The sequence below is a fragment of the Centrocercus urophasianus genome, unplaced genomic scaffold, assembly GCF_019232065.1.
Source record: "Centrocercus urophasianus isolate 14NV4802_14NV808 unplaced genomic scaffold, USGS_Curo_1.0 seq_18, whole genome shotgun sequence".
In the NCBI taxonomy this organism is placed as follows: domain Eukaryota; kingdom Metazoa; phylum Chordata; class Aves; order Galliformes; family Phasianidae; genus Centrocercus; species Centrocercus urophasianus.
Window position 1 is genome coordinate 23,908,496 of NW_024884733.1, and position 27,813 is coordinate 23,936,308.

Genomic DNA, 27,813 nt, shown 5'->3' on the forward strand with positions numbered 1-27,813 from the left:
TGGGGGGCTCTGGAGTTCTCTAAGTGCATACTAGGAAGCTTCTAGGACAAACTAGATCACAGAGGGTGTATTTATTGACCCAGGGAGGCCTCTGCAGTCTTGAAAGCAGTGAGGTTTCTTCGGAGTTTTATGCATCTGAGAGTACGGAGGGGGCTATAAAACATGCTGGACAGCTGCAGGAATCTTCTGTAGTGTCTAAAATGTGCTAGGGTGCCTTGCTGGCCTCTAGGGCACCCTACAGCACAGGGACAAGCTCTGGGATTATGCTAGCTCTCTGCCCACCTCTGCTTACTGGTGGTGGTGAAGTGAGGTGGTGGGGAGCACTGAGGCACGGCGACACAAAGGAGGTCAGTTGTTGGGGCTGCAGTACTGGGTAGCCATGTTGGGTATCCAGTTGGGACGAGGGCTGAACGACTTGTGTGTTATGGCCTTTCTGAAGGGTCAGAAAGGGCTCTGTCCCTGTAGGCTTGTTGGGAGACAGAGCTCTGAGCCACCAAGGCTGCTGTGACTCCAGTACAGGGTCAGCTCTATAGGGCTCAAAGCTGCAGCCCTCATATGCCCAGTTCATTTGAGAGCTGTTTAAACTGTCACCTCCTTGGAACTGGAACTCCACTGCTTCCTGTTTCACAGATTGCTGAGCTGGATGTCAGCTCTGGTTAAACGGAGAAGAGTAAGATTGCAATTAGCCTGGTGGATAAAAGACAGGAAAAAGTCTCAACTATGAGAAATCAACCCTTGTGGAACCACATGTGGAGAGCAAATGCTGGAGAAAGAAAAAAAGAAAACACAACAAGTGGAAAAAATTCACTTATTACCTAAGTAAACAGCAGGATAATTTGTTGGAGTAACAGCATGAGCTGTACCATATATCTGCAACAAGAATTCATTGCTGAGAGAAAAGCAGATGACTTTATAAGACACTGTGTGGTTGTTTTGGGAAATGTTAGTTATTTACTGTTGGTATAATAACAGAATTATCCTAGTAGTGCTGCAGCAAGCTAAAAGGGACATGTATAGCATCAAGCAAGTACAAAATATGCTGTGTCTGTGTCCCATATTTCAGGTAGATTAAAAACAGTCATGGATTCTTTCTTTATTATTATTATTTTTTTGAATAGTACATATCCTGTGGGAGAACAAACATCTTAAAATTCATTTGGATCAACACACAGATGCCAGTAGGCAGTTAGCCAGGCTCTGCTGTGCATACTTAGGTTTGAAAAATACTTCCTTTCCTGCCTTGGAGACAAAAACGCCTTTTGCTCTCAGTGTTTTGATTGTTCATTTTTTAAAGCAAATGACAGCAGGTTGCTTAAAAGATTGTTAATAGGCTTTGTTCTCTGCTTTCAATTAAAGGCACATGTCAGCATACAGCACTGGACTCTTGAGGAACATCAGTGTTTCTGTAGAGTCTTATATAAGTTGGGTAAATAAAGCTGAAAGTAAAGAACGTTTTATGACACACTGATACAACTAAAACTTAACTTTCCTGATTGCCTTATGCCTCACTCCATGCTTATCACAAGGAAGCTGATGTAATGCTGCCCACTGAACCAGTGTTCTTACACCTTCCTAAATATGCTTTGATAGATCTGCTTACACCTTCTGTTCTCTTCCCTGTTGTTTCTTGACTGGGATGTGCTTTATTTGTTTATGCTGTCCATGCGATCTCAAGAAATGACCGTACCAGAATTTAAACTGAATTTTCAGCTTCATGTTTTGAACCTGAATGTTGCTTTGTTTAGATTGCAGCTACCACTGCAGGGAACATGCGAGGGCAGAAAGAGTTGAGTTGGACTGGAGATTTTGAATACAACTGATTCTAAGTTGTGAGTCCTGCAGTGGAGTTTCTTTCCTCTGAAAGCAGCAGAAAGCTGCAGTGACAGCAGCAGTGGCAGCCTCACACCATGCTGGGCACAGCCCTTGGCTTAGCGGTGGGTCAGAACACTTTGGGTAGGTTTGATGCCGGTTCCGGTTTTCCTGTTGGAATGGGTGTTGGAATTGGAGACAGGAGATCTTAAGTTTGGGATATGTTGATACAAGAGGATAGGGCAGGAGGAAGTGAATGCTTAGAAAAAAGACTGTGGGTAATCTGTAGCACAGTGTGTAAAGGTAGTTACCTTTGCAGGTGAAATACCTGATTCTCAGTCCTGCTGGGTAGTCTTTGTGCTGAGATAGTCCTGAGCTGGCTGTGGCACCTCTCTGTGTCTCTGTTTCCCCATCACTAAAGGAGGTGTAAGACACTTCTTTGGTAATGCACAGCAGTACCTCTGGATGCTGTATGATATCTAAGAATTTTACAGCAAAGACATGGAGAAGAATACTCTTCTGGAGGAGGGTGAATCCTGCTCTCTACCTCTCCCTCTTGGGCTGCTCCAGCCTCTGCAGTGAGCTGGGGGTCCCTCCTGTTCCTCTTCTCTATCTGAAGACTGGGGTGAGATGGGGGGACACAACACACTTTTGTCTCCTCTCTGAAAACAGTGTTAATCTTGTGATATGGTTTCAGGGTGCTATAGTAAAGAAAGAAGAGCAAGCAAATCCATTCTGGATCTCAATCAGTAAGACTAAGCAGCCAGCTTTGCTTTGTTTTTGTTTTTGTTTCAGTAAAAACATACTTCCCACAATAACTTCTGCAACTTACACGTGGCACAGAGGGGGATCAGTTCCAGTTGATATGAGCCTGGAAGAAGAGAGGGAGGAAATAACTTAATTGCTTTAGACTTCAGTTCAGCTGGAATCGAGAGGAAAGGATTGGTGTGCCTTTTATTTTTTGTTTGGAATACAACAAGAAGGTCGTGTTCTTGGTGAGGAGAGATCCTCTGCAGATTCTGTGAAGGTACAGTACATTGCAGGGCATTCCCAAAACAGGTGGCTTTGTATTTGAAGAAGTAACTCTGCTGCCGGTGACAAACAGCTGCATTGTTTTCTTGGAAGTATTGGTGCACTTGGAGCATGCTGTGTTATAAACAGCCTGCTCCTCTCTTTTTACCAAGGGGGAAGAAATAGGAAATGTGAGATTTTGGGGTTAACCGTGACTGGAGCAAGTTGAGGGGGAGTGCTTTGATGTTTAATGCTATAATATGGGGCTTAGAAAATACAGAAGAGATTGGTAAATAGGTGTTATGTTAAATGTTAGGGCTTTGCTTCTGAGACGTTTGTCACTTCACAACCTTCGTACCCCTGGTCTCTGAAGATCAGCTGATGTGTTTAAAATCAGGGGGAAGCAAAGGGGGGTAAGATGAAATACAGGAAATGCTGTGGATCTGTCTGCTCCTGGCAAATCTGAACCAGGCCCCCAGGGAACGGGAGGACATTCCCACCTGGAATTCAGATTTGGTGTTGAAGGCAGCTAAAATGAAAGATCTAGTAACAGGCAGTGCAGCTGCAATGCAATGCTAAAACACACACCGCCTCTGCTTCTGTCAAATCCAGCGTGCTTTCTTTTGGCATCTCTCACAGATCTCACAAGCTGCACTGACAGAAAGCAGTGGGAGATCGTTTCTTGCCCAAGTCTTTATATTCAGACTATAGCTGCTTCCTCTTTCCTACTCACATTTTCCCATATGGTGACTTTGGAAAATTCCTCCCTGATTTCGCTGGGAAGTGCAGAAAACTCGTTGGTAGGGGGTTGCCTGTTACTCTCTCTGCTTCTGCTGCTCACATCTGAAACGGATCTGGCTTGGAAAGGGGAGACTTGCTCTGAGCTCAGTGCGTGTAACTGACATGGCATGAGGCGAGGGAGCCTGTGGGAGCACGGGAAATGCTCTTCTCCATTCATCTGATCTCTGACAGCAGAGGTGAGTTTCTCAGCACTTCATTGCTCTAAAAGCTGGATGGTCAGACCCCATGCAGCAGCCTGCCAGTCAGCAGCTCTGAGGGGGCGTTCAGTGTAAGTCAGGTTATTTGCTTAACCTGTTGATATTGAAGGAGAGGATGTTTTCTCAGCTGTGTGCATGTTGTGTGAGAACGTGTGGGGAGAACCAACAGAAACAGAGGTGAGGTATTTTGAACATGATTCTGCTGTTTACTGAGGTAATTGTAAGCTCTGAGAAACTACGGAACTCCTGATGCTTCGGCTCACTTTTTGAGAGGTTCCTTGTGCAGCTTGCAGCCGCTGGGGCTGTGCAGCAGCAAAGTGCAGAAATCAGCGGTGGTTCTGTCTGGATGCACAAAGATGCAGCCACAGAAAACCCTGAAGTGGCTTTCAGTGAAACTTCAGTCTTTGGGTGAATGAGTCTGACAGCAAGGGAGTCTGACAGCAAGGGAAGAATACTCTTTCCAGTTGGTTTTGAGCTACTCATTGCATAAGGTTTCTTAATAAGGATTTGGATTAGGCTCATGGGAATGAATTTAAATGGATCGAGTTTCTTCAGGCTTTCTTTGAACTGAAAGAAAAAGCCATGCCTGGTTTTACTGCCTGCACTCCAGATGCAAGCAGATGTTTATGTATCTGAAGTGTCTCCCGATGGCACCAGGGCAGCATTCCCCTCAAAGGCATCACAGCAGCAGCATGCATATTGAAGGCAGTGGGGTGAGATTGTCTCAGCAACTTTGCTGTACAATTGATCCAGTATTTCATGCTTTTATTTAATATTTTTTTTTCCTTAGCTAGTTTTCATGCCAATTGTTTCAGCTATAGATGTGGAAATGTCAGCATGCAGCAAACACAGAGCCTGATACTAACCATGATGTAACTTGGTATGGAAAGTGTTGGCACTGTTACAGCAGGGCTGGGTTTGATCTGTATGCAGCATTTTTGTTTTCCTTTAGTTTTGTTTGTAGACACCTGTAAGAGGAAGTGATATAGGGGGGGAATATTTTGTTGGAGATCTGATATATCATACTTCCTGCGATTATTTTCTGGGATTATTTTCTCTAAGATTTCTGAAATATTTTCTAAGGTTAGGTCACCAAATACTAAGGGTTTTACTAATCCACTGTTGGCATACTCATATGGCCAATTTTGATCTCACTATTAATATCTAGCTATATTGCCGTTTAAGGAAAACCATCTGATCCCTGGTATGTTTTATAAAGGAGATTAATTTCATTACATGCAGCTTTTACAGATATGGAAGCTGTGGAATAAAGGAGCAGGGTAAGAGGGATCAAGCAAACAATGTTAAATGCTTAAAATTACCCAGCATGTTTGTAGCAAAGACCAGGACCAAACCGAAACAGCCCGTGTCTCAAGCCAGAGCTCTGTCCTGTAATGTCACCTTCTCCTATTTCCTCAAGTGTAAGTCAGTGTTTAAAGACATTAACTTCAGATTTTCACGACTGTGACTCACAGCAGGATTTCCCCAGTGCTTCCCAAGGGCCCAGAGTCTGGGGAATTTCAGCAGGTGCAAGTGACAGACCATGGGGCTGCAAAGGGAGCAGTGCTGGTGCTGCCAGCCCGGCCTGTGGGGTGAATGGAGGACTTACTTCACACTGAGGTCAAGAATCCATTCTGCTTTTTTACCTTAAAAGTTCAGCCTAAACAGGAATTGCTCATCACTCTCAAATAATTTTGCAAAAAAAAATGGAAAAAAGCCATGACTCGTTCTGAGTGCAAATCGTTAAGAGTGAAATGTGAGAAGGGCAAGGAATGAGGCAGAGGGCTGGGGCAGGGCCAGCTGGCTGCTGGGCAGATGCTCCGCCGCTGTTTGCAGTATTTTAACCTGCTGCCAGGAAGACGAATGCTGAGCAGCAGCCAGGCTGTGGAGGTTCAGGTGGGCACTGCCAGGCGCAGCAGGAAGCCCGTCGTGGAGCTTGGCGCTGTGAGGCAGCGCCGGCAGGATGAGGCACTGTTGTACCTCAGTGAGACTCGCTTCCCTGTGCATCACTGCGAGGAGCAGTGTGACAGCAGTTACAGAAATAACATTGCATAACCTCCTATATAAATCTCCAGGATCATCTGGTGTTTCTCAATATGAAAGATGCAATAAACAGTGCGAGTGGTCAGCAGTGGGGTGGGGGTCCCATCTGGGGGCCTGTGGGGAGCTCAGGCCTCAGCAGCTGTGCTGCGGGGCCTCGAAAGCACCCCAGAGCACGCGGGAAGAGCGGGAACACCTCAGGGCACGTGGGGAGAGCAGGAACGTGGTTCCCTCAGCTCAGGGTGGGCGCTGGGCCGAAGGCTGGAGGAGGCCGGGCTGCCGGGCGGCTCCCGCCTCGGGCTGACCCCTCTCTCTGTTCCAGGGGCGATGCCAGCCGGGGGCCGGGAGCTGCTGGTGCTGGGGCTGCTGGCGCTGGGCTGTGCCGCCGCCAACGACTTCCCCGAGGGTGTTGTGGGGCGAAGGCGCCCACCAGGCTCGGCCCACGGCTGCCCCCGCGACTGCGGCTGCACCCAGGAGGGCGTCGTGGACTGCGGTGGCATCGACCTGAAGGAGTTCCCGCTGCTGCTGCCGGAGCTGACCAACCACCTCTCGCTGCAGGTAAGCGCCTGCATCGCCCGCCCTGGCTCTATCCTGCCTCCTTGGTGTGTGCTGGAAGCAGCGGGCCCGATGCTGGTGCTGCACTCGGTTCCCCTCGCCCACCTGTGGGTCTCCCACCATCTCAGGATCTCTTTTCCCCCACCCCACCATTCCTGTCCCAGAGCAGAGGGGAGATTTCACCTTAATTCTCTCTCCACACATCAAGGGAGGAAAAAAGGTTGGATTTTTTTTTCTCCTTATTCTCTCCCCAGGTCCAAACGAAGAATTTTTGTCCAAAGTAAGGATTGCTTTTCATGGTGAAGGTCTTTGATTTTGAGTTGTCTGTGAAAAGCATGGACTAGACTCCTTTAGTTAATAAGAAACTTTCCGGCAGCCCTACATGGGAGCTCTATGGCCTCCAGTTGCACCAGGCAGGTTCAGGTTGGATATATTGTCCCTGTGGCACTGCGGGATGTGGTCAGCAGGCAGTATTGGCAGTAGGTGGACAGTTGGACCCGATGATCTTACAGGTCTTTTCCAGCCCTCGTGATTCCACAATTCTACATCTTAGTTAAAGTATTGTAAGCACAGTGTGCCCAGGGAGGCACCTGAAGCTTGGCTGGAGCCACCAGCAGGCCCAGGGGATGGTGCCCAGAGAGTGCTGCAGCAGTGGGTGGTGCTGGCTGTGATGTTCAGACAGCTGGTGCTTCACTCACTGTACTTTAGCCCTTAACCTTGTTTATTGCCCTTATTTGCCAAGGCTGGTCAATGGGTAGCATGCAGATTTTGTACAGTGCTTTCCATCCAAGTGCTGTGTAGTTAGAAAAACTGTAATGTCAGCTGGCACCCTCTTCAGCAGATCTGTTCCAGGCATGTACTAGGCATGGCTCCTGCTCTAATGCCAAAAACAGGAAAGCTACTTTGGAACAGCAGCTGTCACTTTCTGTGTATTAGCTTGGCTTCCAGTACAGCAGGTCTCCTTTTTCAGCCTCCTAGATGCTAAAACACTAAATTCATAAATGGTCTAAATGTTAGTAAACTTGTCAATGAAAATCTGATGGTAGTCACTCCTGGCCAGTGAAAAAAAGAGTGCAGTTTGACTGTCTGCTCATGACAAGTTTGCAGTGGGACAAAAATCCTTCGTGTTAAAAACAACACTCAAATAACAGCAGCAATAAATGTGAAGTTCCACAGTGCCAACCTTGTAGCAAATGCTTTGCTGCGACTTCAAGGCTGTGGCAAATGGATTATAGGTCTTGCCAGGCACGATCGCACTGTGCTACCAGTGCATAAGTTGGATATTTATAGGGATGGACACAGGCTACAGAATTTGTTTCAGGCCTTCAAATGCTGCTGGGTTTTGATGTATTCGTTTTGAGATCCAAACTTGGCTCATTATGGAGAGAAAGCTGTTGACAGTGATTTTACATGGTTGGTTAATTTCCAAATTTTATTGAAGTTCACAGTCTGGGTTTTATTGGGAACTTTCTTGGACCACTTTGCTGATGATTAACACTCTCTGTTTCCTTAGAACAACCAGATAGAAGAAATCTTTCCAGAAGAGCTTGCTCGTCTTCACAGACTGGAAACTCTGAATTTGCAAAACAACAGGCTGACTTCAAAAGGTAAAGTGGAAGAGCTGTGAAGTGCACAGAACAACAGCAGCCCTATGACAGCTGATAGGGAAAGCTGTAAGACTTCATGGGCCGACTTGACTGTAGTGGTTTTCTGTAAGCATCCCACAGATCGTGAAGGCATTTTATCATCTGAAACATAATTCTCAGTGTATAAAAATGCAGTCATACTGAACCAGTGGAGGAGACCTGGCAGCAGCACTGTGTTCTGTGGTGTGAGAGCTTATCCAGGAAACTCCCTCCAGTCCCTCAGGCACATCAGTGCAGTGCACTTGAGAACCAGAACTGTCTACATGCTGAATGATTTCCTTTTGACTGACCTTGTTTCTTAATCCACTAAATGTTCAGTCAGTCACTGCAGTTTAGTCCAGTTTGGTCCTTGCTGAATTAAATATAAAACAAATAATATAGATTACAAATAAGGCAAGTTCTGCCCTTTAAAAATCATTGTGACTTCTGTAGGCAGGTGTTGCTTGCTAAGTCTAGTGTTTATTGGAGAGACCTGACAACTGCCCAGTCAGGAAAGCAGAAGGAGTTGTAGTAAACAGTAAGAGAGCAGGGCACACAATACAAAAGAGAGGATTGTTTGCTTTCATGTCATCCAGTTGCTCTGAATGCTCCTGCTATCTTTATTGCAAAGATAGGGAACAGCTTTGATTGAGAATGCAGACATTTCATGGAACCCAAAGCATATCATTCTTGCATGGTACAAAGAAGACTGCTTAATACATTCTGACTTTCATATTATTACCTTTTGGGTGTGCTGTTTCTTTCACAAACCTCAGTGCAACCCTAGGTTTCATGTATGCTTTGATATGGGAAATAGCTTCACCTTTCACTTTTGGTTATCTAAGTGCTAGGTGAAAGTGTCTTTTGTACACTTGCCATTGTGACTGAAACAGTGCTTGTGGGATCATCTGGGTGTGGAGCAATTCAGCTGAAAAATAGTAATTATTGGAGCATGATTAGCTTTGAACTGGATTGACTCCAGGCTGGTTACTGCATGGTTATATGGATTGTGGGGAAACAATGAAAGAGTTACAACATGCAGCTACTGATGTTATGATGGCAACATCATAGTCATAGATCATACTGATCTGGTCATTAAACAACCTCAGATTATGTCCCACCAAGAGAAGTTATCTGCAGATTCATCTAGAAAGTGACAAAATAAACTTATCAGATAGCATGGTTGCTGAAGCACTTATAATCAGCTGTACAGCAAGTCTATACCTGCTCTGTACATGAATCCTGCCAGAAGGGTTGGCCACCAGCCCTGCCTGCTTGGTGTTTCTAATGGTCTTACATTGCTCTTAATGCTCTGCTTTGGTTTGGTTTGTTTTTTATAAAAAAAGCAACAATAGGTCTGAAACAGGTTGCTTCAGTGCCAAAGAAGAATATTTAAAATCTTGTTTTAAAATATTCTCTGAAAAATACCCTCTTGTACTTCCAAGCAGGGAGGCAATGGGATGCCAGTGTTTCTGATCAGAATTTTTCTTGTTTTTAAGGGCTGCCAGAGGAAGCATTTGAGCACCTGGAGAACCTGAATTACCTATACTTGGCAAACAATAAGGTAAGAGGCTCAGAAGGCTTTCAGAATTCTTTTCTAATTGGGTTCTGAAAGCTCAACAAGCAAGTCTTCTATTCTTTTTTAAAATGTATATCCTGTGTAAGTAAAATTGTCCTGAAGTGATATTCTAGTGAAGGTTCATTTAAGGTCAAGGCAAGCAGTGAGTATTAAAAAACTTAGGAGGTTCACACAACAGTATATTTTCAAGGCCTACTTTGTGCAGCTAGTGAAAACTTGCCCTTGTGTGTGTAGGCAGGCATGGAGAGCCTCTGCAATTTAAATTGCCACTGTTCTCAGTAGGCTTAGGATCAGCTGCATACACAGTTGGTAGCTGCATGTATGCAAATAGGCTGTGGGGTAATGGTGCAAAGTGTTGCCTGTCTCATCAGATGAGGCTGGGTTGAAAAACCTGTGAACAAACACATCCTCCTACCTGTGTATGTGTGTGCCATCGAGATCAGCAAAATGCCATTTTCCTGGGCCCCCATTCTCACTGGGTTTGCTGTAGGGGGATACCCACACACAGTGAAACTGAGCAGGTCATTAACTTATTGTTTTACCTGCAGTGGTAGGAGCTGGACTTCTTTCAGTGAAGAAGTTCACAACTGGGGGATACAAGTTGGATGTAATGACAGAAAAACACTTCCCTCCCTGCCAAAGGAAATGCCTTCTCACATATGTTTATATCTGGAGGTTCCCATTGTGGCTTTCTTTTTCTCTGGTGATCCCCCACAAATATTTGCTACAGAAGGAACTAGAATACCACAAAAAAATAGTTGAAACATCAGACAGACCTTCTTTTGCCTAATACCCTTCCCTTCCTCTCTCTCTACATGCATTTCTATGCATGTCTGCAGATATATTTTATTATCCTTTTAACATCTGTGACCCTTTGATGTTTCATTTATATACATGTGGCCACACTGAGGTTTCAGCCAGGCCAAGGCATTTCCAGAATCACTCCATGATTTTCTGTATGGAGTTATTGAGAATAGAACCCATTATTTAGTACAGTAACATTGTGTTCTTTTCTCTCTTTCAAGCACCATTTCCATATAACAATCTTGGCAGTTAATAACTCCATAAAAAGGAATAAGCCAGACTGTGACTCATATTCCAGAACTTTGCACTCCAGTTTTCCCTGTGTGACAAAACAAAATGTTTGGGGTTTCTGGCTTTAATGCAGAGAGAAAAGGATCCCAATAGAAAATGCAAACATCAGCGAATGTCAGAACTAGTTATGGTGAGAAGTTGTGGACCCACAGAAATAACACATTTCTTTATAAATCACAAGCCAGGAGAAACCATATTGGCTTCAAACTGCATCACCCTGCCCTGGGAAGTGCTGCAGATCAAGTAACTGTGGTGTCTGGAGGAGAGCAGGGATTTGCTGGTAGTTTGCTCCTTGTTTTATGGGTTATCTGCACTTGTGATCCCATCAGATATTGTTTTTCATTAAACGAGCTTAGTTGGTTGGAGAAATGAAATATCATAATAGACTAAAGTGGCTTTTTAGTAATAATGCTTATTGGATGCAGTAGTTTCCTTCTGAATTTTTCATCACGCTCACAGTGTGTATTAATCACATCGTAGCTGCAGAGAGCCTCGTAACTGAAGGCTCTCCTACCCAACTACAGAGCATGTCCTGAGCTGCCACTGTTATTTACTGTAAGCTGGTGATTTTGGTGGCAGAAGGTTTTGCATCTCCAAACATTCCCGTAGTGACAGGAGATTCACTTGGATCCAGTGCTTTTGTTGATACCAAAGCTTATGGTAAGCAAGAAAATTTGTTTCAAACAAGTAATAACTTTTGTATAATCCTTCTAAGCTCATTGCTTTACTATATGTTATTAGTGGAGAAACAGTATTTGCCATATGGAAAGGAAGATTCGACAGTAAAGCTGCAAGAAAATTGCATCTGCAGAAATGCAGATTGCTTCTCGTTAGGCAACATATCAGATGAAGCTACTCAGACACCTTGGTTTTGCTAAGTTACAGCACTCCATCATTAATCCTTCAAGCAATCAGCCACTGGAGATCCATCAGTCTCATGGCTCAATGCCGAAATGCCAAAGACGAGTCCTGTGCAAGCGAAAACTCTCTTTGAATGAAACTTTTTCCTTTCTTGTGGTTCAGATGTTTCTCATTTCATATATTTGAGCCATTCCTTTTGTTTTGTGTAAGTTATGACCCAATAGACTGGGTTTCAGGAGAAAAGCTTTAATGTGCCACCATATATGAAAATGATTAACTCTGTTTCCTGTTTTTTTCACCGTTATGTCGTGATAGTGACTTAGTTCTTTCTGAGGCACTGTCAGACCTTCCTAATCAGATACGGGTCCACTTGCACGATATCCTATTTCCCAGGTCAGGAGGTGACAAACTACCAGTAAATTCGAAGGCTTTAGGAAACAAAAAAAGTCAGAATGTCTGTAGAAGAGTCCTTCAGAGTCCTTCAGAGCGTACGTAAAGTATTTGATCAGTTGTCTCACTGGTGCTATAGTTGACACATGTAAGCATGGTAGCACATGCATACTGCAGTTCAGTAGTCTGCTTATGCAGAAGGCATAAGCATACAAGAAGGCATATGAGACTGAAGGCTTGTATCCAGCACAGCATTGTGCTGAGAATTTCTTTCCTGGGGCTTAATCTTCTGGGTTCATGCTTTCCACAGAATTGCCCTCCAGCCCATAAAAATGCAACCTGTAATCTTGGTGTCTAGATGAATAATTACTACTAGCAGCCACACAGCAAAGCTTGCTGTTGTATTACCCAAATCTTCTGTAAAACTAAGGTTTTTAATCATTAGTTCTCACTCCACTGAGTTTTACTCAAATACAGTGTTCTGAGCATTTCTTTTTATATCACCAATGGAAATAGCAATAGACCAAAAGCAAACAGGACCTCTCCTACCTCTCTTCAACTGAGAAGTTTTGCAGAGACAAGAACTTTTCGTATTTTGTTTCTGATACCTCACTTGCTTAGTGAGCAAGGTATCATTGCACAGCTTTGAGATTCCATTTGACATTTCATCATTTGACTCAGAAGCATCTCTGCACTTTGGGAACCTGCATCCTTTGTTGAAGAGCTAGTTTTAAATGGATGCATTACTGGTAGACATGTGAAATGACATTCCCAGCCTCTGAACCAACAGACTTCTTTATGGGAGTAAATAGTAGGCCAGTATGAGGTGGGTTGGATTTTTTTGGCTCACCAGACCGAGGATTATGAACAATAATAAGCATGGCATTTACTCTTAGGATAACAATTTCTTGACTTCTTCCACCAAGAGACAGGATGCTTCCAAGCAAAACAAACGTTCACATATTTTGGAGCAAAAATCTGTCTCCTTCCTGGAGAGATTAGCAAGTGAGGACAATTTATTTTTTAAATTATTTTTCATGCAATATGCGTTCTGTTTCAGAGAAAAAAATTTGCAAGTGTTTTGTGTACAGTCTAATGCTTGCTTAAAATGTTGCATTTAATTGAAATTCGCATCTGTATTTCTCTTTCAGCTAACAGTGGCTCCAAAATTCCTACCAAATACCTTGATCAGTGCAGATTTTGCAGCCAATTATCTCACTAAGATATATGGGCTCACATTTGGACAGAAACCAAACTTGAGGTAAGGGATTGGGAAGTGAAATAAGACTGGAGTTCTGACACTGCTCGGAGGCTCTTGATAAGTTTAAGAAATTTTCTGGCTAAGCCATTTTATTGCCTACTGATATTTTTTGGAAGGAAGCTGACTACTTGTTAATCTCAGCATGAAGGATCCGACAAACACATTCCAAGGGCTTCTAGTAGCTGCCAACTTTTGCATAGATAAAAATTAAATTATTTCCATTTTGTTTGTGCTTCAGGAACAGCTTTAGTTTCCCAGAATGTGGATTAATAGTTAGAAATCCCCATTTTTTAATAATCCATTCATTAAAAAATTAGAATCATGTTGGGAATGCAATACTCAACGCAGTTGAGTATAACTCAACTGTATTAAACCTAAGCATAGTAACCTTCCTTCACAAGTGGTTCATACCCTCTGGTCTGGTTTCAAAGGCCTCTCTGCTAGTTTCAGGTTTTGATTTTGTCAGCTGAAGCCATTGTAAGGCTTTAGTCTATCTCAAATTCAGCTGCACGTAGACAGACGTCCTGTGAGATACAGTCTTTCCCAAAGGCATTTTGAGTAATCTATTTACAGGGACAGTACAGCATCTAAATCCTGCAGAGATGTCTCAAACTCTGTTGATAGCAATTTATGCATCCAAATTCAGAACTACTTAAAAATGGCTAACCCAGTTGAGCTCTTAGAGCCCAATCATACGATGAACTGAAGAGCTCTCATTCCCCTCTGGTTTCACTGAGAACAGAAGCTACTCAGTACTTACTAGACCTCTAGTCTTGTAAGCTCTTGGTAGATGAAAAGACTGAATTGGGCATTGGTTTCAGGCAATATCTCATCACGAAAAAAACTACATTAATACACGTTCTTCCTTCATCTGAGTTACATAAGTTACTATGTTCCAATCTTGTATTAAAATTCTTGCACTCTTCAGAAGTGATTTTCACATACTTTCCCACAACAGAACATTTTAATCTTCTGAGAATTGATTCATCAATTTCCGAGTTTCTGTCCCCAGCAGAGTTAATGATCTTAGGCTCATTATTTGGAAATAACATTTTCAGAAAGGCAGATATTTATGAGTTAGAAGCACAGCTGACCATGAAAGGTGAACTGTATTTTCATGTGGTCACACTATTGTGTTTCCATACTAAGCCTTTCCTTCCTTTCCAGAAAGATGCCAAGTTCTCTGCCACCAGTAGAGAGTCGAAGAATAAGCTGTCAAAGAAAACTTTTACACTGTACTCTTTTGCAATTTTAACCTGTGTCCATGACTTTAACTGCTGCTGCATCTTGGGTGCACACAGGAAATGAAGGGATAATGGAAGCATGTAAAATGTCATAATTTCTTCTGTTAAAAAGAAGTCAAATTAATTTGTTTAGGAGTTAAACCAATGAAAGCAGCAATTACTTTATAGAAGCCAGTTGCTTTATACAGAATTAAATCCTGTGTAAGGAAGATAAAATCATTTTTAAAACTGATTGGAGAAACTCTTTGGTGAATATTCAAGGTTAAAAGTAAGAAGGGAAAGCTAGAAACTATCTTTCTCTAGATCCCAAAAGGTCATTAAAAAACGAAACTCTTACAGATTTGTTCTTTCTGACATTATTGTTTGCCCTTTTGAATTCTAGAAGTAGAAGGCAAACTGTTTCCTGAGGTATTTTGAGCCTTCATGGCAGCAGAAAGAATGGAGGGGTGTGAAACAGCCTTTCCTCAAGAGATCTGCATGTTGATTTTGCAAGTTGAAGAAGCCCAGATTTGACTCCAAATAGAGGTTAAGATTGGAGTTAAGGAGATATCTTAAGAAGTTAAGATACCTATTAATCCGATAGGATTTCTGACCCTTTCGAGTGAGGCCACCACACTGACGTGTTTCATTTCTCTTAACCGAAAGCAAAGCCAAGTCCAAATGGCAAAACTGAAGTGTAGACTTAAAAGGAATGCAGTCCCAGATTTATATTCATTTTCTTGTTAAGATGATGAGGCTATTTGTGAAATTCATATTCACATCCAGGATGGAATTTAAATAGACCTAAATTTCAAAGCATATTCAGACCAATCATTTGGTTGTGCTTGTATATATATGCCTTGCCAAATTAAAGGCCATGTTTTGATAACAAATCTAATGAAGGGAAGAAGAATAGGCTGAAATATAGTTTTTAAACAGCTTTCTTTTGGTAAAATGAACAAACAGATCTAAATATCTGTTTTACTTTATCTTTTTTCTTCTTCTGACAGGTCTGTTTACCTTCATAACAACAAACTTTCAGATGCTGGCTTACCTGATAATATGTTCAATGGCTCTAACAATGTGGAGATACTCATCATGTCCAGCAATTTCCTGAAATATGTTCCGAAGAATCTCCCTCCAGCATTATACAAATTACATTTAAAGGTAATGACACCAAGGTTTTGTATTCCTTTACGACTGTGACAAAAGTACTTGTGTGAGATTCAAACTACACAACCAAGTAATGTAATTTCACTTGCAAACATTCCCAGGCCCTCTGTAAGTCTCATCTGCTATGCTCTCCACAGTAGCTATTTCCCAAGTCATTACTATCTTGTTCATAAGGAATAGAGTGTTTTTGCAAAATATCACAATGCTCACAGGGGAAAAAAAATCACTTTTCAGTGTTTTCAGGGGAATGAAAAGCATGTGCGTGTGATGGTACTGTTGATCTCTTTCTTGGCAATAATCATATGGATGCATATTAGTACAAGAAGCTAGGTCATTCTTCATGGCCATCCACTAATTGGACTGCTGGTCAAGGTTGCCACTGACGATGGTTTTTTCTGACAGCTGCTTACCCATTAGATATTGCCTGTGCTCACTAATTGCCATCCTGGAGACTGCTGTTCCCTAGCACCACTGATATTTTGTTTGCTACTGAACTGGCAATTCAGTCAACACAGAGAAAGTTTGGATCAGTGAATCTTCACTGCTACAGCTTCTCCAGCAGTCATGTAATGCAGAAGTTGTGGTATTATCTAGTCTTCAGCATTTTTAATTCTGTCATCTGATTCTGATGAAAAATACTTCATAATTGTCTGTTCTTAACTTTGTTAACAATGGGAGAGCTGCAGTGGTGGGGAATCCTGGTTCCGTTTGTTCCCAGTGTAGACAGTTCCTTGGACGTCTGTAGTCTGCAGTCTGTTTATAGAATCATAGAAGAGTTTAGGTTGGAAGGAACCTTAAAGATCATCTAGTTCCAACCCCCTGCTGTAGGCAGGGACACTGCCCACTAGACCACGTCATCCACAGCCTTGAATGCTTCCAGAGAGGGGGCATCTGCAGCCTCACTGAGCAACCTGTTCCAGTGTCTCACCACTCTCAAGGTAAAGGATTTCTTCCTAATACATGGTCTAAAACTACCCTCTTCCAGTTTAAGGCCGTTTCCCCTTGTCCTGTTGCTACCTGTTCTGTTCCCTCCCCAGCTTTCCTGTAGGCCCCCATTCAGGTACTGGAAGGCTGCTCTCAGGTCCCCCCAGAGCCAGATCTTCCTTCTCCAAGTTCTTACCTTTGCTTCCTGCAGCTTGGGTGGTATGGCTAGAGCCTGTGCCTGTGAAGACTAAGGCAAAAAAGTCATTGAACACCTGCTACCAGCCCTTGGACTTGTGACATTCTGTGTTGCCTCCCAGCTTCCTTTTCCCTTGAAGGTTTCATGCTAAATTCCATTAAAGTCTTCTACAAAACTTCTACAAAGACTTCTGTAGGTTGAAGAAGGCAAAGATTTTGTCTGCCATATTATGAAGTGACTAAAGCTCTGGATTTTGTTGCAATTCATAAGTAATTGTTATCTCCTAAATGAAGGCTTAGCCTTCAGGGATTGTTCTTCAGGACTCATATTCTTCCCTGCTGTCCCAGCTGTGTTCAGGGCAGAAAAATGAAAGAGGGAAACAAGCATTTGTTTTCAAGTGCACTGCCTGTCATCTAACTGGACAAATTAACAGAACACAGCAGTGAGAAACAAAATACTGATTGAAAGAGTACTTGTAGGTGTGACAGGTCTTTTTCTTTACTCTTCACTGTAATCTGCAGCCAAGTCTCTCTGTGATGGTATCCACTTCACATGATTTGGGACCATGCCTAGTCTAGTCTGCTCCTCACATTATTGCTTGTACCTGAAGGGCACTGGAACAGGCTGCCCAGAGAGGCTGTGGATGCCCCATCCCTAGAGGTGGGGCCCTGGGCAGCCTGGTCTAGTATGAAATGGGGAGGTTGGTGGCCCTGCATGTGGCAGGGGGTTGGAGCTTCCAACCCTGGCCATTCTGTGATTCTGTGAAGGGTGGGAAGTTAAACAAATTCCGTTTCGATATTTTATGTGTACTTTTATAATTCCTACAGTTCCTGTATGGAATTCATAAATGGAATTTAGTTTTGTATTTTGTTCATGTCTGCTGGCTGGCTACTCAAAAGCAGCACTAAAGCAATAGGAATAATTGCTTCAGAATCTACACTGCAGGAACTGAGCCTTTTCAAATGTCAAACACTGGAAGGATGGCTGGTTCCCAGCTTCCAAACTGATTCTTCTTTATGGTAAAATCTGTCTTAGAAAATTCAGAAATTCTGAGCAAACTACAGGGCCACTTACTTGGATTACACTGTAGATGTGTACATAGGTGCAAGGGCTGTATGAATACAAAATGAAACCCTCCTGGAGTGCCAGACTGTGACTTCTTAGCCTAAAAAATTCAACTGGAAATCAATTATCGTGCTTAGTTGTAATACTTTTTATCTAGTATTTGTATTTATTTCTTAGGTGGAATTAAAACTTCCAGTGAAACACCTAAATTCTAGCTCTTTTGAAATTTAATTGTCTGGTAATAGCTGAGCCTGTGTGTCCTATGTTGTTTCATGCTAAATAACGTGCAATGTGCTTCTGATGACTCTAGAACAACAAGCTAGAGAAGATTCCCAAAGGAGCCTTCAGTGAACTTACAGGCCTGCGGGAGCTGTACTTACAGAATAACTACCTGACTAATGAAGGAATGGACAACGAAACTTTCTGGTGAGATTCAGGCCTGTAGTTTGCACCTGTGTCTGTCTGCTCCCTCTGGTATAGTAGTACATCTACAAAAAAAAAGCACAAGTACTTAAAATACACTTAGTAAAAGCTGTGCTGCTATGCATTCCTCTGGTAGGTCGAGATGAAAAGACATAGACTCAGATACTGTCACTGAAAAGCACAGGTCTTGGTGAGTGCTTTGAATTCACACACCAGAGTTCCATTATACAGAAGACAGAGCACTGAACATCAGACCACATCACTGCTTGATTGCTGCAGACCCAATCACAGGAAGAGCTAATTGCCCTCTGTGAAAAGGCAATCCAGAACGATGGTGCAGGCTGCTCTCCATTTTTCCAAACAAGACAGAAGTGAGGCTACTTGAGATGTCTCAGTTTCCAGGGCAGTTCACTAGGAGTTAAGGCCAGACCTTTACCTTTGCTATGTCACTTGTGTTTTGTTCTGTTTTAGTGACTTGCAAGCAGCCACAGATGCACAGTTGTGAATTAATAGCTGTACCCCAGTGCGCAGGGATTGCTGGAGTTACAGGGGATGTAATGGTGCTGCTCAATGGCCAGATGACTGCAAAAGCTTTTCTACAAACTGATACAACTGGAATAGCCTTTGCTGTCCTATTTACCCTTTCTTTCTGCTTGCACTGAGTTCTGCCCTAGTTCTACCTGAAAATCCAGACCACATAATCTGTCATGCCTATAACTTGCCATGAATCCTTTTCTGGTCTGGTAAACTTCTCTGGTCTCTAAAAATGGGAAGCTCTTTTCCATGAACCACTCCCAGAAACCTCCCAGAGTAATTTACCTTAGTTCTGCTGTGTCACCCTACAGGTAATGTTGGACATAACATTTCTGTTAAGATTCTGGTGAACACGGTGCAGTGGCTGTAGCTCAGGCAGCAATCACAGTCAGCAGATGGGGGTGGATGTTACTCTTTGCTGTACAATACCCAGGCTAAGGAAGCAGTGCAGACTTCAGTAATGTACTTTTTTACCCAGAAAGTGTGTTTGTTCATTCAGACTGTACTTGGAGGGCTCTGAACAACAGTGTAGTAAACAGTAAGAAATGTCTGTAATGTATTAATTCTTGTATTTCCTGAGAGCTTTCTAGTCATCTGCAGTGAGCTATGTAGTGCCATGCAGATTACAGTCTCCTCACAGGAGCGCCTCAGTCTTGGCATGTAACATCACTGATCCACATCCAGTTGGTGTAAGTGGCTGGTCTGAGGATTTATTTTAGCTTCAACTGAGTCTATGGAATCCAGATTCAGTAGCTTACACAAAGCAGATCTACCCCTGACTCACTTCCATAATACTGGAGGGTCAGGAGAAGTTCAGTATCTTAGTCTAGGACACTGAATTAGCATTTCTAATTTTCATTACAGTAACATTTCATCGTCTCAAAAGCAGGCCTAATTTTCAGTTTCCATATGCAATTTCAGAGAGACAAAAATTATTCAGGCTGTTTCTGTGAAATGGACTGTAAAATCCTAGGGAAGGCTGAATATTGTTTCACCTTGCAGAATCTAAATGGAGAGTGTTTTCTTTCCTGCTTTCTCAAGGAAACTCTCTAGTCTTGAATATCTGGATTTGTCCAGCAATAACCTCTCACAAATCCCAAGTGGTTTGCCTCGAAACATCGTCCTCCTTCACCTGGAGAAGAATGCAATTAAGGTGATTGGTAGAGATGTCCTGACCCAAATTAAGAACCTTGAGTACCTCCTGCTCCATAATAACAAATTAAAAGCCCGAGGTATTCACCCGTCAGCCTTCCAGGGCTTGAAGAAACTGCACACTGTCCATCTGTACAACAACCTCCTGGAAAGGATTCCCAGTGGGCTGCCTCGACGAGTGAAAACACTCATGATCCTGCATAACCAGATTTCTGAGATTAACAGGAATGACTTTGCTACCACGTACTTCCTTGAAGAGCTGAACCTGAGCTACAATAAGCTCAAAAGTCCCCAGATCCATCGGGAGGCCTTCCGTAAACTGAGGCAACTGAAGTCCTTGGATCTTTCTGGAAACAACCTCAACACGGTGCCCTATGGCTTTCCAAAGAACTTGCAGGTTCTGAAGCTGAAGGAAAATGAGATAAGTGACATCCCCAAAGGGACTCTGTCTGGGATGACAAAACTGCGGGAATTATATTTGAGCAACAATAAACTGAAAGTAAATTCCATTTATTCAAGAGCGTGGAGGGAGCTCAGCAGTCTCCAGGTAGAAACATCACCTTCTCTTATTGTGGTCATATTGCTAATGTCCTCCTCTGTCTGCCTAAGCCAGTTTATGTGGCACCAATACTAGCTTTGCTTGGAATGCATGTATTGGGCTTGCATTAAGTGCCATGTGCTCTGTTTCTAGCAAATGAAAGGTTGTGCTGTGGTGCCAGAGGTGAGTACTGCTGACTGGAGCGGTGGTCCACCGTGTACTGCTAATTCTGGGAAATGTTAAGACATTTTTGTTTCTCAATCCTAATGCTGTCCTTTATTTTCAGCTAAATATTAATGAATGTTGTCATTAAAACTGAAACTCTGTGTTTCAAATAGCTTGTCTTCCAAAAGATCTGAAATCAGCTCTGAAGAGAGATGGCAGGAAGAAGGAATGCATAAACAAAACCACTCTTAATTCTCAAAGCCCCCCACATCAGCTTATAGTCAGACAGGCCAAGCTACAGGATTTAGCAGCTCAGCTGGCTAAGGCACCTGGATAGCACTTAGGAGGTCTGGATTCAATCAGCAGTCTCGTCATTTGCTTAATTGTTCGAGAAAGTTAAACACAAACCATAAGGCAGTCAGGAACAATCTCGTTTCTGCTGTGCAAAATGACCTTTCAGATTTGTTACACTGGCTGAAGGATTTGTCTGCATTTCCTTTTAGGTAACAGCCTGTTTCCTGCAGTAAAAGGCATTACCTATGCCATCTGGTAACCATCTATGATGCCTACTGTTAGGTCACTGTACAAGCAAAATTTATACTTCTGAAAGCAGATAAGGGATAGAAGATGTGGAGTGTATGTTTTACTGGCCCCCAGTGTGTTTTCAGACAATGTAAACATTTATCTGTGTTAATATTTTCTTGGAATAAATAAGAGCTTATTTTTCAGTTAATGTAAACCAGCAGTGCAATAATAGCATCTGTAGCACTGTTGCTTTGCATCAGCTGTAGATTTGGTTGATGATTCCAGTGATATATTTTGCATTTGTTTGGTGCCTCAGTGACACGTGTGCATGCACGTGTGTGCAAATATGTCAGAGAGAGAATGTAGTTGGGAAGGAAGATGCTGATGAGAATTGTAGATACTGGCACCATTTACCTGCAGTAGCTCAATGAAATGCAACCATTGTCACCTGTCTTTTTTTTTTTTCCCTCTACACAATAATAGGTCATGAGACCTATTGCCAGCTTTAGTACTGGTTGGAATTAAAAAATTACAAGCTTACCTTCTTGAAAAGCCTGATTCACTGCAGTTTCACCTCACTTTTATGCTGCTGTCGCTCTTTTGTAGTTGGTGTCAAGCCAGAGTAATGCACTGCTGAATCAAACTCTGGCCCTTCAGCTGCACCTTTTCCACAGCAAACCCCACTCATATTAAGCAGGGCTCATATTAAGTATATTAATATTAATATAATATTAACTCACATTAAGATAATAGCATGTATGCAAGATTCTGTTAAACTGACAGTCTTTTTTTTGGTGTTGTGACTTCTTGAGCAGCCTTACTACCTGTTAAGTATTTCCATGATAGTATGTATTAATCTTTTTTCACCATGAAGGGCTTAACTCTGCAATAGGTTAATGAGTTGGTGCACTGGAGATTTGACAAATAACAGTCAGGTCTAAGATCCTGATTGTGTAAGTACTTAGCATGCAGTCCTGTCCACACTGTTACCATGGAAATCACTGAAGACTGCTTGCAATTGCAAAGCGAGGCATTTGCATAATTGTTTGCCAGACTGGGATTATGTTGAGGAGAACAATGAAATCATGGCAATCGTCTGTAGAACTGCAGCTGAATAATGTGACTAGCATGTCAGCTTGGGAAGTGCTACATATAGCATACAACACTTATTTTAATCAATTTTTATGCTGAAAATTTTTATAAGGAAGTGTCATGACCTGTAGTCCTGATGTTTTCATATGTTGCTCTGTGTGTTTGTATGTGTGATTGTATCTAACATAACCACAGCTAGTGAAGCATTTGCAGTAGCAGCTTCCAAGGACTTCCCAACATATCTGAAACCCAGTCTGCCTGTAAACCACTGTAAGTAGTCATGGGCTAAAGCCTGAGGACAGACATAAAGAAGTGTTGGGACTGCTTAAGAAAACAGCATACATGGCATGTCCTGTGAAATCGTGATGTTAAATGGTAGCACAAGAAAGCAGAATTGCAGCAGCCACCTTTTCCTTGATGTGAGTTACATGAACTCAGTTTATGCTACAGTAAACATGGCTTCAGTTTTCCACTATGAACTCAAACAGAACCTTTCTACATGGATGACACCCTACAGTTTCCATTCTGCACACAGTGTTCTTTTCCTGACCTCACCAGAAGGGAAAGGTGTAGTGAGCAGACTCACTAAAGCAACATCTGAAAAATAAAGCTTGTTTCCAGATGATTTGCAAACAAAAATCCTGGATAGAGGATACACTTCTGTACTGTTATCATCCTAATTTTTTATAAGTGTGTTATACACATATGAATGTTTGTATATTTACATGTATATATATATGTAAAAACAGTGGATAACATGTAGAAGGAGAGGTGTATGTACACAGCCAGCTTTTGAAAGCTCATTTATTGTTAAACTTCTATTTTTGGAGTGTTGCTGATATTCACATTTGATTATTTATTTAACCCCTTGTTGTCTCTTACAGTCACTAGACATGGCTGGCAACCAGCTGACTTCGATCCCCTCAGGCCTGCCAGAATCTCTAGAGTATCTGTATCTTCAGAACAACAAGATCACAGTTGTTTCAGAGGATGTTTTTGAGTCCACACCCAAACTAAAGGGAATTTACCTCAGGTGAGTTCAGGTTTCCACTTCAACACACAAGATTTTTCTTTTTTATTCACTTTATTGTTGCTTACTTTCTAGAAATTATTTAAAATTTTAACTTTCTAAATAAGCATCTTTGTTTTATAGAAATTCAATGAAGCTATGCTCATCTGCTGAGGAAAGACATGGATACATAAAACGTGCTCTTCAGAGATTTTCCTTTCTGTCTTTATGAGAATGGATTAGGCATGTTAGAAATTCTGGGAAGTCAATGTTTAACACTATCTCCTATTCCAATATTCAGACTAAATACAGCTCAGTTGTAAGACTACAGCTCTGCCTCTGCTGCCCCTGGCTTTTCATAGTGTACAAAAACCTCCTGTCATGAGCCTTGCATGACTGATCTTGACGTGGTGTGCTTTTCTGCAATAGTTTTGTCAGAAACAGATGTCAATGCTGTCAGCTATCACAAATGTGACAATTGCAACTAAATTTAGAAAGATTTTCTGGGTTTTTTCCTATTCTGTCAACTGGATGAGAACCTGGTTTATTAAACCTAATATTTTACAAGTGGCAGATGCCAAACTTGTTTCACACCAAATGTAAACTCACAATAAAGTAACTTTAAGCAGAGTTACTGAGGACTTAAGCACAAGAAGGGAAGCCAGGATCTGGCCAAATAATATATTCAATTTTAATCAAACAGAACATTAATGAAAATAGTACTTAGAAGTAACTTATGAAAGCCTATGGAATATGTGATTAAGCTGATCCTGTGGTTGTGTTCAAAAAGCCTGGAATGCCCTTCAGCACAAGACTAAATATGGCCTTGTTTTGTCTGTATGCAGCAGCACTGTTCTGTAGTTTGGAATCGTACCTTTTTAGATGAAAGGTCCCATACCAAGCAAATAAAATTAAAAAGTCTGGTGTAAATTAGAGCAGTCTGTCTATTCAGCTGCTCACATTTATGAGATTTTTGTGAATGCCTGGATGCAAACCAAAAACCACATTCCACATTCTATATTTCTATATAAAGAGAAAAAAAAAAAAAAAGAATTGCAGATCTGTTTTTTGCTAACATGGTTAGGAGGCAACTCCACCCAAGTTAAACTGTATTTCCTAATGGGAGGCTATTAATCCTTTTAATAGTGTGAAACAATGACATACATCTGGAATATTAGACAAAATACAATTTGAAGCATGTTCAAAAGAATGAAGCAGGAAATGTGAGGGGTGCTGAAACTTTACATTTGCTTATTTAGATTTTTGGAAAACAATGTAACAGATGAAAAGTTTCTGCATATGTTTCTAAGGAGATTCTTAGCACCAGCATTGCATGTATTGTGGGAGAAGAATTCAGCTGTCAAGGGATGACATGGAATCTCATGGAAAAGCAAGTTGCACTTTGAAATGTGGGCTATGAGGCAGATAGATTCTGCCTGGGAAGGAGAAAGCAGTATGCCAAGAGAAAGAATCTGTGGGGGAGGAATTCCAATACTATGATTTTTTTCCTTGCAGAATACAGTTAAAGAGGTGGTCATATGGGCTGGGGCAGAAATCTTCTGAGAGCTTGAGTAGTGAACTAGAAATCAGTGTGAGATGCTTAACGTTTCCTATTATTTTCCTGCAAGGTCCTTTGCAATGATACATAGCACCATCAGGAAACTTTGTTCAGTCACTGTGTTTGCCTGCTTTATAACCTCTACCTACTTTCCTTCTCTTTTTCTCTCCAGAAAAGTCAGTACTCTGCAGCTCAGTGTGTCTGGAGGAAAAAGTAATGATGGATCTGGAAGGGGGAACATTGGTTTTGAGCTTTGGCTTTTTGTTCTCAGCCAGGACCTTTGCACACTGTTGGGACCCTTGAAAGATAATTATCTTCACATATTCATCATTCCACAGTTCCACACTGTTCAGTTCTACACATGAAGAATTCAATGCCAGCGTTTTAGCAGCTCTGCTTTCTTTACAAAGGCTTTCATTTCGAAGTGCTGTTGTGTGCCACTGTAAAATTAGAGTAACTGCTGAATGATTTCCTCCTAGTTTCCTCTCATTTCTCTCTTGGATATGGGAACGGGCTTATTTTAACAGGAGGGTCTTTTTTTGTTTGCTTAAAGGTTTAATAAGATTGCAGTTGGAGCACTGAAGGTAAATATCTTCCAAAGTCTACAGCACTTACAAGTACTGGATATTGAAGGGAATCTTGAATTCAGCAACACTTCAAAGAACAAGGATGACTCAGAAGAGGAATTAGAAGATGAGGAAGATGAGGAAAACTGAGATAAAATGTGAACTCACACGGGCATGCCATGTGGAAGGTAACAGCTGATGCTTAGTTAAATCACGGACTCAGTTCTCAGACTTGTGTAAATAACTCCAATTACAAGTATGATTGAAACTTAACAGGAGGTGTCTGAGCCGTAGGTTCAACAACTTTCACCCCAGTATGACCAGGAATTGCAGAATACAAAAAGGCAGAAAATACGTTAATTTTAAAATGAAACAATCAGTAAATATCTTTATTTTATTGGAGGCAGTGGACTCCTCATGGTGACTCCTGCTTATAACCACAAAGATACAGTAGATAAAGATTGCGGATCTTATTTACCAGCTCTGTTTTTTTTCTCCTTTTTTTTTATTTTTATTTTTTAATAAAGGTATTTCATGATATTATTAAGTAGCTAGTTTAAAAGGAAAATAAAGAACAAACTGCAGAGTTCAATGATGCAGAAGACTATGTGAGCTGAAAATGGATTAAAAAAATAAGACAAATTAAAGGAGGATAGGCCCATCAGTGTCTGTTAAACACCATGCTAAGAAGCAACATCTATTTTAGACAATCCTTAAATCACTGACCACTGGAGTGTGTAGGAAGATAGTACTATACTTGGAATATTTCTTATGGAAAGAATATCCACTTCAGGTCACTTTGGGAGACAGTACGCACAGCTGAGTTGATGCCTGGTTCAGGATAGCCATGCTTAAGTTCTTAAAACAGCCTACGATTTGCTACTGGTAAGTCTTGGCAAGTGTACATCGATCACTTCACTCAGACTTATTGAAAAGCCTCTGGGTGGTTACAAATTGTGTGCTGTTGACTTTAATTCCAGACTGGTAATCCTGAATTTAAGATCTCAGTATTCCGTAACCAATCTGGCCAGCCACTCTTTTGTTTTCAAAGGCAAAAGAAACAACGAGGATAAATTGGTATTTGAAGAGTATGTATTTTTCCATAAGAAAAGACATCTCTTAAGCTTTTCATACTTAAAAGAGACGATGAGGTTCAAGGTACTACTGTTTACTGCTGAGGATTTAAGCTCCAAGACTTTGAAATGGAAATAAATGTTTAGCTTAGTCCCAGATCAATATTTTGTCATGGAGTGTGACACAAGGAATTGCTAGAAATAGTGCTAATTCACTGAAAAAATGATGAGGATTGGAAAGGACAAAAGCTACTCAGAAAGTCGAACAGTAGACCTCTGGGCCAGGCTGTGTCAAACCTTTGTGAGAAAAAGAAAAAAAGAAATGTAATCCAATATAATTATTAGAATATATGCAGCTTTATCAGCACATCTGTGGTTTGGAGCATGCGCAACTTTTCAGCAGGTACTAAATTTAGCCTGTTATGAATTCTGTATTCTGTTATGTAACTGATTTTGTTTTTCTCTTGTTTTGCAGCAAAGCATATGGAAAATTACATATATTTCTATGTGTATATATCTATATAGATATATATAGAACACTTAGCAGAATGTGCAATGAATTATACAGAAACTGTCATGGCACTGGGCCAGGCTTATGGAAGACAGTGTGTTGCAGTGCCTTATTCAGGGAGAGACCCTGAATGCCTTTCCAAAGCTTCCAAATCATCTTATACAAGACCCAGGATCATAAGGGATTGCTTTGGAACTCACAAAAGCTGGCTTTTGTTCCTTGTTTCTCTTCCTTCACTGTTTCCATCTGTAATAACAATATGGAACTATTTTGAACACATGCCTTCAAATGCTGTTTTTGTCACTGCATTTTAAGTGAACTATGTATTATGCTTCTTTTCTTTTCTTGCACTCCAAAGAAGCTGTTGTTGATCAGACGAGATGGATATTTGCAGTAGTTTCATGTGTGGAGCAGTATATGAAGCATTTGAGTCATGAAGCAGCAGCAATAAGTCTGGATTAAACTGTTCATCTGCTAGAACAATGTGTATATTTGGATGAGAAAAAAAAAAATAAGGCTGGATCCCATAATATTTTATCTCTACTGCCACTGCCTGCAGTATATGCCTTTTCAGAAAGTTTTTAAGATACAACAACTGGTCTTATGAATATATATAAAAAACCTATGCCTACTTTCCAAAGGTTTGGTATAGTTTGTGTGTTGCTGTTGTTTGACTGTGTGGCAGTGGTGTGAATGTCTCGGAGGATACACCCAGAAGATGGATTATCAGTATGCAGTGTGATATATGCAGTAGAGTTTTTTACATATTTTACATCAGAAGTGAGACTAATGAAGCAAAAGAGATAAGTGAGCGGAAACTGTGAAGTGTCAACAGAAATTTCTTTGTTTATTTCAAGTCTTG

At 41.6% G+C, this 27,813-nt stretch overlaps 1 protein-coding gene across 2 annotated transcripts; it reads left to right on the top strand.

Moving 5' to 3' along the window:
* The first annotated feature begins 2,559 nt into the window (after positions 1–2,559).
* Positions 2,560–27,591, top strand: PODN (podocan). 2 transcript variants are annotated; one of them, XM_042819349.1, is made up of 11 exons: positions 2,560–2,836; positions 6,181–6,416; positions 7,927–8,020; positions 9,538–9,602; positions 13,115–13,224; positions 15,458–15,614; positions 18,116–18,231; positions 19,804–20,461; positions 23,119–23,267; positions 25,355–25,555; positions 26,916–27,591. In XM_042819349.1, exons 2-10 carry the CDS (start codon positions 6,186–6,188, stop codon positions 25,515–25,517), a joined length of 1,743 nt encoding a protein of 580 aa, XP_042675283.1. In that variant the 5' UTR covers positions 2,560–2,836; positions 6,181–6,185; the 3' UTR covers positions 25,518–25,555; positions 26,916–27,591. The 2 variants fall into 2 exon arrangements, with proteins under 2 accessions (XP_042675283.1, XP_042675282.1); XM_042819348.1 differs by lacking the exon at positions 2,560–2,836 and adding an exon at positions 3,452–3,797.
* Positions 27,592–27,813: the final 222 nt, after the last annotated feature.